The sequence below is a fragment of the Cervus elaphus genome, chromosome 10, assembly GCF_910594005.1.
Source record: "Cervus elaphus chromosome 10, mCerEla1.1, whole genome shotgun sequence".
Lineage (NCBI taxonomy): Eukaryota > Metazoa > Chordata > Mammalia > Artiodactyla > Cervidae > Cervus > Cervus elaphus.
The window spans coordinates 30,213,942-30,233,623 of NC_057824.1; the positions used below are offsets into that span (position 1 = coordinate 30,213,942).

The window sequence follows — 19,682 nt, forward strand, 5'->3', positions numbered from 1 at the left end:
GCCATTGTTCTGATGAATATCTTTTTGCAGAAAGCCTTTTTTTTTTCTTTCTCCTTTCTGATTATTTCCTGAGAATGGACTCCCAGAAGTGCCTACAATCACTCTCCTTCTCTTTCTTCTTCTGCCTCTGCCTCCTCCTCCCACCTTCCTCTTTAAACAACAAAGAAAAAATTATTAGCATCAGTCTTTCTCCTCTGAGCCTTCTATATGTCCCTCCTTACTCTGCTCTTCCTTCCTCTCAAGAAAGGAAGGGGGACAGGAAAGGAACTATTTTGTTCTACAAAACTCTGAAAACATGGAAGGTTTTCCTGACTGGGACCCCATGCAGATCAGCTGGGTTTCCACATGCCTGCAACAATTTTCCCCTCAGCCTTCTCTCTCGTCTACCCGCAGGTCCTGATTTACTACTTTAAAAGAAGACCAGAATGGGTTAGAAACCCAGAACCTGCCATTTGAACTCCACTCTTACTAGCTATTGACCTTGGACAAGTCTTGAACCTCCCTGAGCCTCAGTTTCCTCATCTGTAAAATGGGAATAATAATAAGCCTTACAGCATAAGGTGTTGTTAGGTTTATAGGGGATAATCCTCCAAAACTACTTTATTAGTCATGTATTTTATTATCATTATCCCCATTTTAACAGTATTTTCTATATGAAGTGCTTTAGTAAATGTTTATGCCATTGTTGGTATCTTAGTTGCCTTAAGCCGCAGCTGTGTGAGCTACTTGCTCCATCACTGGTCATATGAGCTGTTTATCAGTTCCTCTGCACTGTCCTTTGTTGACTGTCCCCTCAGTCTGCCTTTTCCAAGTGTTCCAGGGTCATCTCAGGTGCCATATCCTCTCTGAAGCTTGCTAAGAGCTCCCCCAATAGCCCACCCCGTACCTCTCCTCATTTGAAAGCAGGTTTTCCTTCAACACTCGCATTGCTAGTAACAGCAGTGCCTCAGGTCAAGGTCATCAGTGAGGTCAAGGTCATCAGTGAACGTCTTTTCGTCCCTGCTAGTCCAGGGGCAGAATCCCTGTCCCAGGAGCCACAGTATGTGGCCCCGGTAGATGACACAGTGCCTGGTGCTTGGAAGGCAAATATCATTTCAGGAGTAGTTTTAATCCCAGGTTTCATAGCGTTTGTAAGGTAAGTAATCTTAAATAAATTTTGAAAGACACCTCCAAGTGATTTATGATTGCTGAAATTTTCTTCTGGTATTTGTTTTGGGATTTAGCAAGCCATCAAGTTGCCTCAGGCCTGGAATCCTTTGGCTTCTACTTCATTTTTTATTATAATGGAACCCTTGTGTCTTGCTGTGGGCAAAGCCAATATATTTATTAATACAAGCCTAAAAATAAATCAGGACAAAGGACCCCTATCCCAAAAGGCAAAAGAGAGTAAATTCCTACCCCAGAGCTATCTGGGGAAAAATTGAAAACTTTATTTCAAAAATCTCATTTTCTCTGGACATTTCATGCAGATTGTGGCTTTCTAGTCTATAGTATACCCTTTCATAAAAAATAATGTTTATCAATTTTTTTTTCTCATTAGAAGATAACATTTATTCATTGCAGAAAATTTCAAAATGGCAGATGGAGAGAACAAGAAAATAGAAGGTTGCTTGAGAGTCCCTTTCAGAGATAAGGATGTCACTGTTTTATTACAGGTCCTCAAATTCAAATGTGGTCTAGGGCCAGGCAGGAAGTATGTGTCCTTAGCTAAGGATGGACTGATCCCACAGACCAGGGGCCCCCGGGGTCCCAGTGCTGAATTCCAGCACATCCTTGCCCTGTGGGAATGTACACTTGGAGCTGCCAATCACATCTCCTGATTTTTTCAAACAAATTAGAAATGCACATTTTTGTGTGAGCTTCCCAAATTTTTTAATGCCCACCTCATTTAAATAAGAAATAAAAACACCTTTGGGCCAAGCAAATGCACCAGAGGCATCGTTTAGGTTCTCTTTATTGTCTCTGGCATCTTCTAGTGCATCTAGTTACAACTCTCCTGTCAGTTTTAATTACTTAATTACCATATACAGTGTAGAGGAGGTACCACTGGACTTTGTGATCTGTCCTGGTTGCAGGTAGCCTAGATGTATCTTAGAAGCAAAGGGCTCAAGAGAATATCCTTCTAGAATCTTCACTCAAACCTTAAGTATCAATTGAGTGTCTACCATGTGGCAGGCTCTGCGCTGGGCCCTGGGTCCTCAGCCATGACCCAGACAGACCAGGCCCCAAGCTCAAGGCCCTCCTATTCTAGTGTGAAGACAGGCAGTACCCCAGCTCACAGCAGCAAGAATGAAAGTCTCTAAAGATAAATGCTCTGCTGAGAATGAAGATAAGCTCAAGTAACAGCAGTGAGTTGGTGACTTAACATTCAGCAGTCAAGGAAGATCTCTCTGAGATGGTAACATTTAGCCAAAAAGATAAGGCAGAGCCCACCATGCAATCAGTAGAGGAAAAGAGCATCCCCAGCAGAGAGAATGTCCCGTGCAAAGGCCCTGGGCTAGAAATGAGCTTAGGGTGTTCAAGACTCAAAAATAAGGTCCACGTAGCTAGAAGGTGGTCAATTGGGACAAAGGGAAACAAAATGAGGCTAGAGAAAGAGGCAGGACCTTGTAGACCAGGTAAGGAATTTGAGTTTTATCCAAGCATAAGCAGAGCCCCTTGTGGTGTTTAAGGAAGGGATGACAGATATGGCTACTCTGAGAATCCGTTACAGCAGAGAAAAGTAGGAGGAAGATAAGTAAGGCTGCTCCAGCAAAGGTCCAGGTAAGACTTGATGGTGGCTTGGACCAGGATGCTGGCCATGCACAGGACAGTAGAGAATGGATTCAGGTGGAAAAAAACAGGATTTCTTGGAAGAAGGAACATGAGCAATGCAAGGTTAACTCTTGGATTTCTTGACCATTGCTTATTTACCTGACCCCTTAGCAGCATCCCATACAACTGAGTGCCTCCTTCTGGAAACACTTGCTTCTCTTGACTTCCATGGTAATACTTTCTCCTGCTTTTCTTCAACTTTCACTAGTCCACCCACATTACAGAGCAAGCACTGACAGTGTATTATTTATCCGTTGCAATAATGTCACGTAACAAACAAGCCCCAAGTCCGTGTTTTGAAACCATAAGCATTTACAGAGCCTTCAGGCTTGCAGGTGAGCTGAGCAGTGTTCCTGGGCTCTGCTGGCGTCTCTCCCGCTTCTGTAGCCAGGGGTGGGTCAGGAGGGAGGCTCTGTTGCTCTTGGCTGGGAGTTGTTGGTGAATCTTGGATGGCTTCGGCTGGGATACCTGGGGTGGCTCGGCTCTGCTCCAAACACCTCATCTTCCCATGCATTAGCCCACCTGTGGTCTTACAGTGAGTACAGAGGAGCAAGAGAGGGGATGGGAAAATGTGCAAGGCTACCTGGGATCCTGGCTCAGAATGGGCACAATACCTCATCTTCTGCTGGCCAAAGCAGATTTGAGAAGGGGGAATAGACTTACCTCACTGGTGCAAGGAAACCCATCAAGTCACGTGGGAAAGAGACAGAAGTGACAATCTGGGGACATCAATGCAGGCAACCCCCAGACACTTTCACAGCACCATCTATGCTGTCTCTGCAAGGAGACATTTAAGTTTAAATTACCTCAGATTTAAAATTCGGTCCCTCAATTATACCAGCCGTATGTCTAGAGCTCCGTTATCAGCAGTGGTTAGGGTTACTGGGCTGGACGGTGCAGATGTAGAACATTCCATCATGGCAGCAAGTTCTGCAGCGCAGTCCCGAGACAGGGTTTTCTGCTTCCAAAATCCAGACCCAAGTGGACCTGCGACGGCCGGGAATGTGTGGTGAGCAGTCTGAAGACGGGGCAGGTTTTTTTGCTCAGAACCCCGGGGGCATCCGATAACAAGGTAGTGATTTCAGGAGATGCATAACACAGGAAGGCAGCTTCCCTATTATAATCAGACGTAAAGACTTAAACTCCAGGGCAGGACCAGAGGGAAGGAAGTGAGCGGGACAGTGATTTGTGGAATGCTGGAACCACAAGCATCCTGTAAGTGCCCTGCACCTTACACAGTGCAGAAGCCAGCAGCTTTTCATTTTACAGCCAGGAAGGACAGAGATCTAGGCTTGTCCACGCTCGTCCTTCCTTCTCTGTCTGCTCTCCTCCCTCCTCTGGGCCTCTGTTTAGCTTCCCTGCCCTTTTCAGCCAGAAGCCTTTGTGGATCAAAGACCTGCATCTTAAAACATGCTATTTGTCTATGTATGTATTTATCTCAGATTGGCAATACTTTTTAAGCATCATACCCAGTTAATTGGTGAAAAGGATGGTAAGAGTGTAAATTGGAGCAAGCTTTCTGATAAACTTGGACAGCAGACATCAAGAGCCTCTTGGAGATTAGAGAGGGAGAAAGATGTTTCCCAAAACATTTTTGCTCAAGGATGCTTACCGCAGCATTGTGTAGAATGGCAAAAAAAAATTAGAAACGAGTTGAACACTCAATGATGGGGAACTTCCTTTGTTTATAAAACCATATTTTGGTATTATAGTTCCATGTCACGGTATTACATACACTGGAATAATGTATACACACACAAAAATCCTGTTTTCAGAGACTATTCAAAGACATGATAATGATCAGGAAATACTATGAAGCAAAACCAGGATAGAGCCAGTGTGTATATTATGATCCCAGCTATAGAGAATTTATGTAAATATGTGCATAGAAAATAAGGCTGAAAGGAAATATGTCATGATGATATTGTTTGCACACCATTGTCGCTTCTCAGCACCCAGCCCCAGAGGATCACTGAATATATCTGTGAATTGACATCGCCTATCCCTGATGCTGGGAAAGATTGAAGGCAAAAGGACAATGGGGCAGCAGCAGATGAGACAGTCAGATAGCATCACCGACCCAGTGAACATGAACTTGAGCAAACTCTGGGAGATAGTGGAGGACAGGGAAGCCTGGCATGCTGCAGTCCATGGGGTCGCAAAGAGTTGGACACAACTTGTTAGCTGCTGTTAGCAACTCAACAACAACATGGAAGAAGCATCCAAAGTAGCCATTTTTACTTGCATAATTGTGCTTTCATACAGTCTGTATGTTTTACACTTATGATCAGCAGGAAAGTTATTGTTAATAGTTATTGAGATCCTAGAAACATGGGGTACAGCCTTCAGGAGTATGGTGAGCTTTGTATAAAGTGGAGGTTCTCTTGGGAACACAATCAGCATGATGGGTGGGGAGCCCCATCGTGACCGACACACATCCAGTCCTGACCCATGACCTCGCATGAGCCTGTGCATGTTTTTCAGGTACTATCCAATGGGCCACCCTGCCTCTGTCCACCTCTACTTCCTTGCTGACCGTTTCCAGGGCTTTCTTATCAAGCATCATGCTACAAATCTGGCCGTGAGCAAACTCGAGACCCTGGAGACATGGGTGATGCCGAAGAAAGTCTTCAAGATTGCCAGCCCACCCAGCGACTTTGGGAGGCTTCAGTTTTCCGAGGTAGGAGGCCAAAGACTCTCTCACAACATTGCCTCTGGCCGTACCGTTGTTGGGTTCTATTCCTGCTCTGACACTTGTAGTTGGAAATGGAGGAGAAGGTGCCTTGAAGGACCCCAAAGATAAGCTTGCCCTATGCCTGGAGAAGGTCCAGGGTGGTGCGTATCAGTGCACCAACCAGCCTGGAGCCCTGGTATATCTTTATAGTAGAACTTCTATTCCTTTTCCGTTTTTACCCTAATTAGTGATTCCTTCTAATCCTGTGTTAGTAATAAACCAGTAACAAGCCAGTTTCCTAATGAAGTTGTGGCATTAGTCCCATCTTACAGATTGGAGAACTGAGGCCTATAGAGAGTCAATAATTTTCTGGATCATAACTAGGAAGCAGAAGAGCTCAACACTGAATCCAGGTCACGTAGGCCACAAATCCCTTGCTTAATTGTGCTTTTGTCTCCCCAGTTCCTAGAATAGGGCTTAACTTGGAGTAATCACCAGATCAGTCATTGAATGGATGAGTGGTGGAGGCATGCATGCATAAAGGATTGGACAGAGGTGTCAGTAGATGGACAGATGGTCTGATACATGGATGCATGGATCCATGGAACGCGGTTCCTACCTCCCAGGACTGCATTGCTTTTAGTTATTTTTCTGCCTTGGGAGATGGATTCATCTAGCACCTCCCTTGTAACATCAATACCATCTTGAGGCCTGAAATCTACATAGTCTGGCCTCTGTCTGCTTCTCCAGTCTCACCCAGGACCCACTCTCTTTCCCACTCACACTCCTTGCATCTTAATCCATATTCCAAGTTCTTTCCTGCCTCAAGCCTGTCACACGCTGATCCTCCTGCCCAGAATACTTTCCCCCAGGTTTTCACCCTTTTCCTTTGGTCATTCTGATCTTAAATAGTGCACCTTCAGAGAAGCCTTCCATGCCCACCCACTTTTGTCACAATTTTTCACCCAGTACATGGCTATTTTATGTTTCTTAGCATTTATCATCTCAAATGACCTTGTTGATTTCTCTGATCACTTGGTGATTGTCTGCAAGAGAGCAGAGACTGCAGCACTCTCTCACTGCTGTATCCTCAGCACACCGAAGAGGACACAGCCTTTGTAGATGCGAACAGGATTTCTGAATGAGTGAGTGTATGTGCCTGGGTAGTGATGCTGGTGGGAAGAGGAGGCATGACCCAGCTTGGTGAGTGTTGCCCACACAAAACTCCAGCACCTGATTTCTTCCTTTCCCATGTCAGCAAGTAGCTAAAGAGGTGGTCCATCCCTGGAGTTCAGCATTCCCAGTGAATTTGGCTGCTGGGTTAGGGGTAAAGAGTCTGATCATACAATCTGGAGAATCTTGGGGGCCAGGAGTGGGGTGGGAGGAAGCATCTGACCTGCTTACATTTTCCAGCCCTTGTGGCCCTGCCTGGCTGGCCTAGGCCTGACTGGATGGCCACCACACAGGCAGGGGTGGAGATTTCTTGTTAACCTACCATTTTCTTTTAAAAGATTTGTGTATTTATTTAGCCATAGTTGGTCTTTCTGTTGCAGTGCTCAGGCTTCTCATTGCGGTGGCTTCTTTTGTTGCAGGGCTCTTGCTCTAGGGCACACGGGCTTCAGTAGTTGAGGCTCAGGGTCTCTGGAGCACCAGCTCCATAGTTATGGCACACGGGCTTAGTTGCTCCATTACAATGTGGGATCTTCCCGGACAAGGTATCAAACAGGCGCCCCTTGCATTGCAAGGCAGGTTCTTAACCACTGGACCACCAGGGAAACCCCAAGCCACCATTTTCAATTAAGGCTCCAGATGGATTGGCTGGATCCGAGTTCTGTGGGAGCCCACTTCATAAATTACTGGTGTCAAGGAGCAATTAGATGCTGCCCCAGTTGGATTCTGTGCTGGGGGCCCACGTAGCCGATTGAAGACATTAATGTCCCATTAAGGAGATGGATGCCTGGTCCCTGGGCTCTCCCTGTTTATCAGCCTGCTGGTGGGTGACTGGGCACTTCTGGCAGTGACAGATGTTGGCCACTCCATGCCCAGTGATTAGTGAGGGCTTGTGCTATAGCTCTGGTACCCTGGGTGTGGGAACCACCTGGATCTCTGGCAGAGGAACAGCGTGGGGTGCTGGGAGCCTTGAAACTGGTGTCATGAATTTTTTTCTTGGTTTTAAGGTAAATGGTGTAAAGTTGGACAAGAAGGAGGGAACCAAGTACAGGGCCACTTTGTGGGCTGTTGAGAATCTCCATCAGGTCACATGGTCCTGGGGCTTTGCATAGGGCCTGGTTCACACACTCCATCCCTGGGAGTCCCATGCTCATGGCATAGAGGAAGGATGCTCCTTCCTTCAGCAGGCAGACCCCGAGTGCCTATGATGTGTGAGGGTGGGAGGGGCAGTGATGAACTGAACAGACCAGATCCTTGTTGTCGTGGCATTGCTATTTACTGGGGCAGCCAGCCAGTGATTGAGCAAATAAGTGAATGAAATGACAGTTAATTTCATTCCAGTTAATGACAAGGATTATAAAGAAAATAAGACTTCATCTATGTTTTCTGAGGGTTTGACAGGCTGGTGGGACAGCTCTCTGTTACCAAAACAAACTTGGGTCCACTTGCCCACACTCAGTAAAGCTAATCTATTGACCAAAGGAAAAGTGTGGTGCTTATTGCAGGTGCCAAGCAAGGAGACCAGGCAGCTAGTGTTCAAAAGGTCCAAACTCCCAGATAGCTTTCAGGGAAAGTTTTTTAAAGACAGGGTGAGGGAGGGCACTTGTGGGGTGCATGACCAGCTCGTGGATGTTCTTCTGATTGGTTGGTGGTGAGGTAATCAGGAATCAACATCATCAACCTTCTGGTTCCAACGATTCTGGGTTCTCTGTGCTTGTGGGCAGCATACAGTTAACTTCTTCCACCTGCTGGGGATTTCAGTACCTGCGAAAAGGCTCGAGGATATGGCTCAGAATATTATCTATTGTCCTTGAGGAGGAACTAAAAGATCCTCGACTTCATTTAATGGCTAAACTACTATTATTTTGCCTCACTTGACTGTTTTCCTTTCTTTCTGCATTTTCTCACACCTCTGATTAAATTCATTCTTTAGAACTTGAAGAAGGCCTTGGAGGCTAAAGTTTTTATTACAGTCAAGAGGCAGGTGAAGGACCTAGGGGATCTGTCCTGAGGAGGCCCCATAGGGTCTTGCTGGGTTACACGTTGATGGAGCGAGTCATTCAGGAAGGCATTTCTAATGAGATAACTTCAGAGTTGAAACCTGTAAAGGAGTCAGCGGTGGGGAGACCTGGAACACTCTGGGATCTTCCGAGAGAAGAGCATGTGCAAAGGTCCTGAGGCCCCAGGAAGGAGCTTGGCATGGCCAGTGAGCAGGAGGAAGGTCTCAGGAGGACAGAGTACAGATCATGAGGGGTTTCACAGGCTCTGGAAAGAAGTTTGAATTGCATTTTAGGTGCAGTGGGAAAGAAGTTGTGGTGGGCTTGAAGCTGGGGAGCAATATATTGAGCTTGAACTTCAATACATACTTAAATTTGAGTAATTGATCACTTGATGGTGAATGGCAGTGGACTTCCACAGTGAGGTCAGGTGAGATCTTAAGCCACAGACATGTGATAGCAATGGGACCCCTCTTGGGCAGCCCTACGTCCCCTTGTGCTGAAGACGGCAGCTGACTTCCTCCTCCTCCTCTCCTAGATTTGGGACAAATTTAAGTTTCCCACTGTCAGCTGCTCTACAACTCTTCCACTTGGGTTACTTGGTTATAAAACTCAAACTTAGGAGAATTGTTCACCCCCATTTCTTTGGAGGATAATCCCCTAATTGGTCATAAATCCCTCCATTAAGTAGGATCCCAAAGTAGTTTTGTGATCATTAATCTCTTTGCCCATATTCTCAGCCCCTAATCATTCATGATGTAGATAGATGATGGATGGTTTGACAAAGATTGAGAACCTACTGTGTGCTCAGCATTGTTTTAGACACTAGTGATATTTTGGTGAACAAGCCAGATGTGGTCCCTGCCTTCATGCAGTCGAGAGTTTTGACCCATGGAGAGAGGCATGTCAATTAGAATGTGATACTGCGCTAAATAACTACATAAATAAAAAGCTAAGCTTAGACAAGAATGTCAGGGGTGCCTGTAAGCAAGGCAGGCTTCCCAGTAGTGGTGACACCTGGGCTGAGAGCTGGATAATGAGCTGGCCAGGAGAAGAGTGAGGTAGGAAAGAAGACCCAGCCTGAGAGAGGGCCAGGCACAGACACAAGATCAGGGGGTGAGAGAGTCCTTCTGGCAGAAGCACAGAGAGTGTTCCAGGGTGGCCTGGACAGGGGGCTGTGGAGGAGGAGAGAGGGATGTAGGTGAAGCTGGAAACTGGATGAAAAAAGACCAGACCTTGCAGGTCAGGACAGGAGGAGAGACTGGACTAATGAACAACAGGAAGGAACTGGAAAGGATGGTATGGAGGAAAGTCACAGAATGGGACATCTCTAGAAAAATATCTGTGACTTGGAGCCTGGCTTACATCCTGCTCACTCCTTCATTTATTCCCTCAATAGACAGTGTTGTTCTCACTCTTCCTGTGTTCCAGCCACTGTGCTAGGCTCCAGGGTTCCTCAGGAGGAGCAGTCCCTGCTCGTCCTCTGAGAGGTCGGCTGCTGCTATTCATGACTCCCTCTGCTGCCCTGAGGACAGCTCCTCAAGGTCAGTCTTGGCCCAAAGACGGAAAGATGAAGCAGGCTGTGGGCCCGTGATTGTATATTACAACTCCTGTAGGTGGTAGTTGCCTGACACATTTGTGTTGGATAAATGAATGAATGAATGAATGAGTGGGTAAGTGAATAGGAGGCAATACACAGAAGAGTAAATAAGAACCTGGCCCCTGGGCCCAGACTTTCTGGATCCCCCTTACTGACCAGAGCAAGTCATCTGACTGCTCTGAACCTCAGAGCATTTCCTCATGTGTGAAGGAAAGACGATAAGATCAAGGGTGCTCCCTCGATGGAGGTGGGAATATTAGCTGAATCAATGCACCTATGCCCTTGGCAATAGGCCTGGAACACCAGAAACTCTGGATAAATATTAGCCATGGAGCCCTGTGTCTTAGGGATGGGTAAAGTAACTCATGGCAGAAACAATGAAAAAATAAACCAGCTCGTGTTTACACTGCACGTGTGAAGTCTGCTCAAGGTGTAGACGTGTTTACTCACACCTGCACCACCTCCTCACCGCCCCCCCCCAACACACACACACATCAGAGATGCTCATGGAAGGACCACAGAAGCAGTACAGGCCTTGTAGTGTGTTCATCACCTGCTACCTTGTGCCCACACGCTATGTCTTCAGAACATTATACTAAACCTCCTGGGGGAGAGAAGACCCCCTAATTTCATTTGACTTGAAATAGTAACAGAGCTTAGTATCAGGGATCTATGTTGTTAGTTCATTTTTTGCCGAGTTATTCATGCATGCATTCACTAGGTGATTGATGGAGCGTTGACTGTGTACCAAGCAGTGTTGGACACCGGAATTCAGCAGGGGGGCAGTCACAGGGATTTGAGCAGTGAGAAGCCATTTCACTAGGTTGTTCTGGATACTGGGTGGAGAATAAATTGGAGTCCCCAAAAGGGGAAAGATGGAAGCCAAGAGCAGATTTCTGGGGTCAAAGCTACACACACACACCCCACTGACAGCCATCACTCCCCTTAGGGTCCAACTCAGGATGCTTTGGGGAAGCCAATACTGTCTCTTCCTTGGAAAGCCATCTGAACTCCTGCATATGATAGGCGATGCTGAGGGACCGTCCTTTTTCCTAGCTTATGACAGGGCAGCTCCAAATCCTGAGCTCCACTCTTGTTCAGAGTGATTGCCTTAAAAAGAGGCACGTGATCCGGAAAGCCAACGACTGACCGAAGTGGAAATCAGCTGCACTTGTTGAGTGGCAGGAGTTATGTTTCCTTGGGATGGCCCGCAAATGGTCATTCATTCATTCCGCATGCACACCATGAACCAGACACAGGAGGCCCAAAGTAAATGGACCATAGGCCCACTATCCTTCAGACTAGATCCAAATCCCAGATCTCCTGCCAACTGCCTGCCCAGCCTTAAGTTACTGAGCAAGTAACTTAATTGTAGCCTCAGTTTCCTCATCTGTAAAATGGGTAAATGAAGCCCAGTAAGCAGGATCCTGGGCTTCCTTGGTGGCTCCTTGGTAGAGAATCCACCTGCCAATGCAGGAAATGTGGATTTGATCCCTAGTTTGGGAAGATCCCTGGAGGAGGAAATAGCAACCCACTCCAGTATCCTTGCCTGGGAAATTCCATGGACAGAGGAGCCTAATGGGCTATGGTCCATGGGTTCACAACAGAGCTGGACACAGCTTAGTGCCTAAACAGCAACAACAAAAGCAGGATCCTAGGCCTTTCTGGGATGGAGCACCCACATTCAGGCCCATTGATTTCAGGATTCACTCTTGTGTTTCAGGTCGGTACTGACTGGGATGCCAAGGAGCGGCTCTTCCGCAACTTTGGGGGTCTCCTGGGGCCCATGGATGAGCCGGTAGGCATGCAGAAATGGGGGAAGGGCCCCAACGTGACCGTGACTGTCATCTGGGTGGACCCCGTCAACATCATCGCAGCCACCTACGACATCCTGATTGAATCCACTGCCGAGTTCACCCACTACAAGCCCCCTCTGAACTTGCCCCTGAGGCCGGGGGTCTGGACAGTGAAAATTCTCCACCACTGGGTACCAGTCGCAGAAACCAAATTCCTCGTTGCACCTCTGACCTTCTCAAACAGGCAGCCCATCAAACCAGGTGAGTGCTTCCCGTATGTCTGCGGGCTAAGTATTCCACTGCCAGGGCCCTCCCGGGTCCTCCACCTGGGCGGGCGATGCTGCTCAGATGTGGGGCATGTGGGCCGCCTTTGAGAGCAGCACTCGCCTCTCAGGATTTTTTCCTGCTCATTTGTCATACCGAACCTTCTAATTTTCTGCCTGTCTCTGCACACGGAGGTGATGTCGTCTGTCTGTATTAGACACCTATTTATTAGATGCTGTCCCGTTGGACTTCCAGAAGGCCCTAATCATATTTGAAACAGATGGGAAATAAACCCAGGCTGATATTGAGTTTCAGCAAATCTTGTTCACTCTTTAAAATAAAAATAATTAAAAGAGGAATTTCTGTTTATCAAAAACATGATACACTGGGTAAAGAGACATATCACATACTAGAGGAAAATATTTGCCATACATTTTAAAAAGCACTCATATTTGAGTATACAAAAAATACTCAAATTGAGAAATTCCCTGAGTCAGAGCAAGCTATAAGCCACAGGCCAAATCCAGCCCACTCCCTGTTTTTGTAAATAAAGTTTTATTGGAACACAGTCACACTCATTTACATGCTGACTATGATTGCTTTGGGGCCACAATGGCATCACTGAGTGGTTGCCCACAGAGCCAAAAGTATTTGCCATCTGGCCCTTTAGAGAAAGGGCCAATCTCTGATATAGAAGAAATAAAAAAGAGAGAAAATATACATGCACACATATACAAAGGTGTTCAGCCTCATGAGTAATGAAAGAAATGCAAGTTCAAATCAAAAAGAGATTCTACTTCACATCCGCCATGGTAGGACGTGTTTGAAGTTGAGACAACATTATTTGATGGTCAAGTTGGAGAATAATAACCATCCATGTATGTCCTGGAAGCCACCAGCTTCCCAAGTGACACAGTTGGTAAAGAACCCACCTGCCAAGGCAGGAGACACAAGAGATGTGGGTTCGATTCTTGGGTCAGAAAGATCCCCTGGAGGAGTAAATGGCAACCCACTCCAGTATTCTTGCCTGGAAAAATTCCATGGACAGAGAAGCCTCATGAGCTATAGTCCAGGGGCCCACAAAGCATCAGGCACAACTGAGCTCACATGCAATGAAGAATGATGTATGTCCTGGTGGGAGAACCACATAATGAGTTTGGAAAATGCTTTAGCATTTGCTGGTAAAGTTGAACATAGATACATACCACACAGACGTTCCACCCGAGGTAGAGGCTTGTGCAGAAGTACAGCAGAGTTGTCCATAATAGCAGCAAACCTGAACCAATCCAGTTGTCCGACATCTGATGGGCCATCAGCGTGGTCTGTTCTGACAGCGAAAGTCTGTGCAGCAGGGAACCCAATGCAGGAACACTCCACATGCTGATCTGGACAAGTGTCTAGAACAGAACTTTGGCGGGGGGTGAATACGATAATTACAGTGCGTGTATTTAAAGTTCAAAAACTGGCCAAGCCAACAATATGTTATTTCATTATTCATATATCAGTAGAAAGCTATGAAGAAATGATGGGAATTATTAATAGGAAATTCAGGATGAGGGGGTCAGGGAGAGGGGTGTCAGACTCCTAGCATGTCTGCCTTTTTTCTTTTTTTTTCCCAAAAAGATTTCTTTTATTTTTCTATTTCCCCTCCTTGCCTCTTTCTTTTATCATGGGGACCATCTTCCTTGCTCCTGCAGTGACTCAACAGTAAAGAATCCACCTGCAATGTAGGAGACGTGGGTTCAACCCCTGGGTCAGCAAGATCCCCTGGAGGAGGGCACGGCAACCCACTCCAGTATTCTTGCCTGGAGAATCCCATGGACAGAGGAGCCCGATGGGCTACAGTCCATGGGGTCAAAGAGTTGGACAAGACTGAAGCAACTCAGCATGCACGCAGGCACTCACAACTCACAGGTCTTCCTCCCTGCTCAGCTCCACCCCCTGGAGTGGCCACTGCCAAGAGTCCAGTGTGCATCCTTCTAGACGTTTCTCAGTGTTGGTAGCTCAGCTGGTAAAGAATCTGCCTGCAATGCAGGAGACCCCGGTTCGATTCTTGAATCGGGAAGATCCACTGGAGAAGGGATAAGGTTCCCACTCCAGTATTCTTGGGCTTCCCTGGTAAAGAATGCCTGCAGTGCGGGAGACTTGGGTTGTATCCCTGGGTTGGGAAGATCCCCTGGAGAAGGGAAAGGCTACCCACTCCAGTATTCTGGCCTGGAGAATTCCATGGACTGTGTAGTCCATGGGGTCACAAAAAGTCAGACATGACTGAGCGGCTTTCACTTTCAAATACAAAATAAATCACAAAGATATTATCATTTTTTGAAAAGTGGAATGATACACTTTGTAGTGAAACTTGCTTTTTTTCACTTTCGTGTCAATATTTGTAAAACTACCAGCTGCCTAGTATTCCTTTGAGTTTAGGATCCACAGTCTGTCCCCCACCTTGGTGGACACACACCTTCTTTTATTGTTGTTATTACAGGTAACACTGCAAAGATGATTCTTGAACCTAAAACAGTATGTGCCCATGAAAATACTTCTGTAACACAGATTCCTAGAAACAGGATTTCTAGGTCTCTGGATGTTTGAAATTGTCCATCTCCATCTAACAGATCACAAACCCAGAAGCAAGGAGCGCTTCATAGTCTCTGTTAGCTAAAAAGAGCTCTGGGCTGGGTGTCACTTAGCTAGTGACACAAGGAGAGGGGGATATAGATGTGGGGAAGGGCACTTGGAGTCCTAAAAAGGGGGTGTTGATGTGAAGTCTGTCAGTTTCCGCCAAATTTCTGTGCTAACAAGCAGAAAGATTTGGACCTCATGTTTTGGACCTCCCCCATGAAACAGGCAAAAGACAGTCCCTCCAGAACTAGCTGGGCCAGAGCCCATCCACTTTGGGGCCTTGAGTGTCCCCCTGAAGAAGCTCACATTCTTAGCATCACTAAGGGTTCCCAAAGCCAGGCGTAGAGGAGAGGCATGGAAGTGACCATCTCCTCTCTGCTTTCAATACATCTAGAACAAGAATGGCCTTGAATCCATCCTACCTCAGGAAAATGGCCCAGGGCCATGCATAGGGTCCCGATTTTTCCAGTCTTTTCCTCCTGGGGTTTCTAAAGACAACAAGGCTCTTCCCACCGATGCCCAGGATGAGCCAGGGGTCATTTTATCCCACTGGGAGCAGCCCCCCTGTTGTCGGTAATTGTATCTGTTAATGATGTTCCAGTGACAGGGAACAAGAAGGTGGGAGCAATGCAATTTGTAAAATGATTCATCAAGAGTAATTTGCTATTGATGCGTCCCTGGTAATCTCAAGAAATCTGATGAGGTGGAATTGAGGGAAATTTAATTAGAGAGGCGAGCATCGCGGGCTGATGCTGTAATAGCATTTCCCACATTAACCTCATTTTTCATAAGGGTTTTCTGCACCAACCACAATATTTGATTCCCAGTGTTCAAATGTTTGTTAATTGCTCTTTTCACTTTGCAAGTCCTGCCTTTTCTCAGTTCGGGTGTCTACTCGATCCCCAGCTTCTCATCTTTGCAATCTCTGCTGAGATGGGGGCAGGAGCTGCCCACCCTGCGGTGGGTATCAGGGAGAAATGGGCGAGAGCCGGACTTATTAATGAACTTGAAATAGAGAGGCTCTGCTAAATATAGCAAGACAGGACACGTGCTTCATGCATGCTTTTCTGCTTTCTCCCACCTGTCTGCCTCCGAACCACAGAGTCCAACCCCCCAGCTTCCTGGGGCATTGGGAACTGAAGGAATGACTTTCTTGTATAGTTTTTTTCTTTATGGGAGTATAATTGCTTTCAATGTTGCGTTAGTTTCTGTTGTACTGTGAAGTGAATCAGCTGTAAGTATACCTATGTCCCCTCCCTGTTGGACCGCCCTCCACCCACCGCCCCCACATCCCACCTCTCTAGGTCATCACAGAGGACCAGCCTGAACTTCCTGTGCTTTATAGCAGGTTCCCACTAGCTCTCTGTTTTACATATGGTAATGTATATGTGTCAATCATCATCTCCCAGTTAGTCCCACCTTTAAATGCCACGAACGATGGAAGAGCATGGTAGGCTACAGTCCATGGAGTCGCAGAGTCGGACAGGACTGAGCGACTTCACTTTCACTTTATCTTCCCCACCCTCCTGGTGTCTGCATGTCCATTCTCTATGCCTGCATCTCTATTCCTGCCCTGGGGATAGGTTCATCTGTACCCTTTTTCTAGATGCCACATATATGTGTTAATATACAGTATTTGTTTTTCTCTTTCTGACTTACTTCACTCTGTATAACAGACTCTAGGTCCATCTCCATCTTTACAAATGACCCATTTTTTTTTCCTTTTGTAGCTGAGTTATACATACATATATACACCACATCTTCCCTATCCGTCCATCTGTCGTTGGACATGTAGGTTGTCTCCATGTCCTGGCTATTGTGAATAGTGCTGCAATAAACACTGGGTACATGTATCCTTTTGAATTATGGTTTTCTCAGGGGATATGTCAAGGCACATGTTTTTGCCTTTCCTTTTTCAAAATTTACTTTTAATTGAAGGATAACTGCTTCACAATACTGTGTTGGTTTCTGCCGCACATCACCGTGAATCAGCCATAGGTGTGCATGTGACCCCTCCGTCTGGAACCTCCCTCCCACCTCCCACACTGTCCCACCCCTCTAGGTTGTCGCAGAGCCCTGGTTGGAGTTCCCTGAGTCATGTAGCGAGTTCCCACTGGCTATGTATTTTACAAATGGTAGGGTACATGTTTCCATTCAACTTTCTCCATTCATCCCACCCTCTGGGTCCACAAGTCTGTTCCCTGTGTCTGCATCTCTACTGCTGCCCTACACATAAGTTCATCAGTATCATGTTTCTAGATTCCATATATTTGCGTTAATATACGATATTTGTTCTTCTCTTTTGACTTACTTCACTCTGTATGATCGGCTTCAGGTTCATCCACTTCATTAGAACTAACTCAAATGTGTTCCTTTTTATGGCTAAAATTCCACTGTATATATATATATGCCACAGCTTCTTTATCCATTCATCTGTCAATGGACATCTAGGTTACTTCCATGTCCTAGCTATTGTTAATTGTGCTGCAGTGAACATTGGGGTACATGAGTCTTTGTCAATTATGGTTTCCTCAGGGCAAGGCATATTTTTAATTCAACTAGTTTTCTCATTGCTTTTTGAAGGGCAGGCATATATACACTGTCTTTCTTCTTCACTCAGGACCGCACATATTAGAAAATAACCTTCTGATGATCCAGGTTCTCCTGGTTGTCTCCAAGAGCGACAGCCACTTTGAAGTAAAGAGGAAGCATTGTCATCTGAATGCTGCGTTGTCTTATAAGGAGGTTTCTTCTAATCCCAGTGAGCTCGGCTATAGCAAAACCTGATTTGGTAAAACTTGATTTACCAGAATCGTTATCCAGTCTTTCTTTAAAATATATTCTTGTAATTAGCAGTGAAATAAGCCATGAGAGGGAGCTTCCTCAAAACAGAGATATCTAGCTTCTTTTTGTCAGCCCAAATATCTTTATTTTCTGCTTCCCCATCTTAAGCCCTGGGAAACTGTCAGTGTCTCTCTCGTTCATGTGTTACTTTACAAACCACATGGGCTTTCCCCCAAGCCTCGTGCCAGTCTTGTGAGTCTAATTGCTGGAAGGGGAAGTATCCCCATTTTGCAGTTGGGGAACCAACTCTCCAAAAGACTAGCTCCCAGGTGGAAAAATAAAGTAAAAATGAAAAGCACCGTTTTAACTTCCTGTGGATGTGTGGGCTTGTTTACTGTGTTTACAATGACATGCTCTGGCTTTGGAGTCAGCCAGCCCTGGATTTAACTCCAGATCTAACCTATAGCTGCTTCTGTTTCCTCATCTGTAAAATGGGGATGATAAAAACCAGCCCTATAGTTTTGTGTGTGTGTGTGTGTGTGTGTGTGTGTTGTGTACTAATAATGCCAATAATAGTAGTCCTAGCTAAACTTTCCTGAATACTTCAAATATGCTGGGCGGCATTTTAAGCACCTCACATGAATCAGCATACTTAAACATCACAAACAAAGCTGCAAGGAAGGTACTAGTTCTCTACCCATTGTTATTGATGAGGAAGAAGTCAGATGCCTAGTGTGCGAGACGTGGGGATTCAAACCCAGGCAGCCTTACTGTGGTCCCCATGCTCTGGCCTGAGACCTTGGTGCTCAGCAAGGCAGAGCTCTTTCAGAAGCCAGTTGGACCTCCCACCTACCCAACTCTGGTCCAGGCTTTGGGCTCCCCAGGACTCCTTGCTGTGGTCCATTTGTGCACTACACCTTGGACCAGAGGAGAAATCCCTGTCTTATAGAGAGCTCACGGTGGGCATGCAGCCGCCAAGTGCAGGACTCCGCTCCAGGCTTTGAGGTCCACAGACCCCGGCTCAAACCTTGGCTCTTAACTCTCATTACCTGTGTGATTTGGGGAAAGGAGCTCAGCGAGGCTTAATACTTTCTGTTTCCAAAACCTAGAATTCTCTTCTCCAGGATCTGTGTGTAGCTTCTTCCTTCACATGAATCAGCTCTCAGCTCAGATGTCACCACCTCGGAGAGATCTTCCCTGCCCATCCCATCTAAGATAAACACTTTGTCACTCTCTAACCCAGGCATCAGCAAGTTTTTACTGTAAAGGGCTAGATAGTAAATTTTTCAGCTTTGTGGGCCATGTAAAATTTCTATCACAGCTACTCAGCTGTGCTGTGGTAACAGCCGTAGACAATATGTGTCCAAATGGGCATAGTCATGTTCCAGTAAAATTTATTTGCAACAACAGGTGGTGGGCCAAATTTGGCCCAAGGGCCTTAGTTTATCAAGCCCCTGCTCTGACTCAACACACCCCATTAATTCCTTTCATGACACTTACCAGTTTTGGGATGACCTTATTTATTTGCTTGTTTCTTTATCATCATCATTGGTTTGCTCTACCACAGAATAGAACCTGGCACTTAATATATCTGCATCAAATAAATGAATGAATGAATGCCTTGCAGATAGAAGATGTTTAGTAAATATGTGTTGAATGAATTACTGTCTGGACTATAGTAGAAAGAAAGCGAAATCACTCAGTTGTGTCCTACTCTTTGCAACCCCATGGACTGTAGCCTTCCAGATTCCTCCACCCATGGGATTTTCCAGGCAAGAGTACTGGAGTGGGTTGCCATTTCCTTCTGCAGAGGATCTTCCTGACCCAGGGATTGAACCCAGGTCTCCTGTAGTTCAGGGAGACACTTTACCATCTGAGCCATCAGGGTCTATAGTAGGGGCTCCATAAATACATGCTGAATGGATAAATGAATGGACCACACAAAGTGGGCTCGGACCTCT

The 19,682-nt window shown here is 46.1% G+C and overlaps 1 protein-coding gene across 2 annotated transcripts in view; it reads left to right on the forward strand.

Moving 5' to 3' along the window:
* Positions 1-19,682, forward strand: part of XYLT1 (xylosyltransferase 1) — a 343,638-nt gene that overhangs the window by 317,280 nt on the left and 6,676 nt on the right. For both annotated transcript variants that reach the window (XM_043914408.1, XM_043914409.1), the window contains exons 10-11: positions 5,299-5,494; positions 11,979-12,312. In XM_043914408.1, the coding sequence (XP_043770343.1) occupies positions 5,299-5,494; positions 11,979-12,312 (530 nt within the window). The remainder of the gene's footprint in view (positions 1-5,298; positions 5,495-11,978; positions 12,313-19,682) is intronic.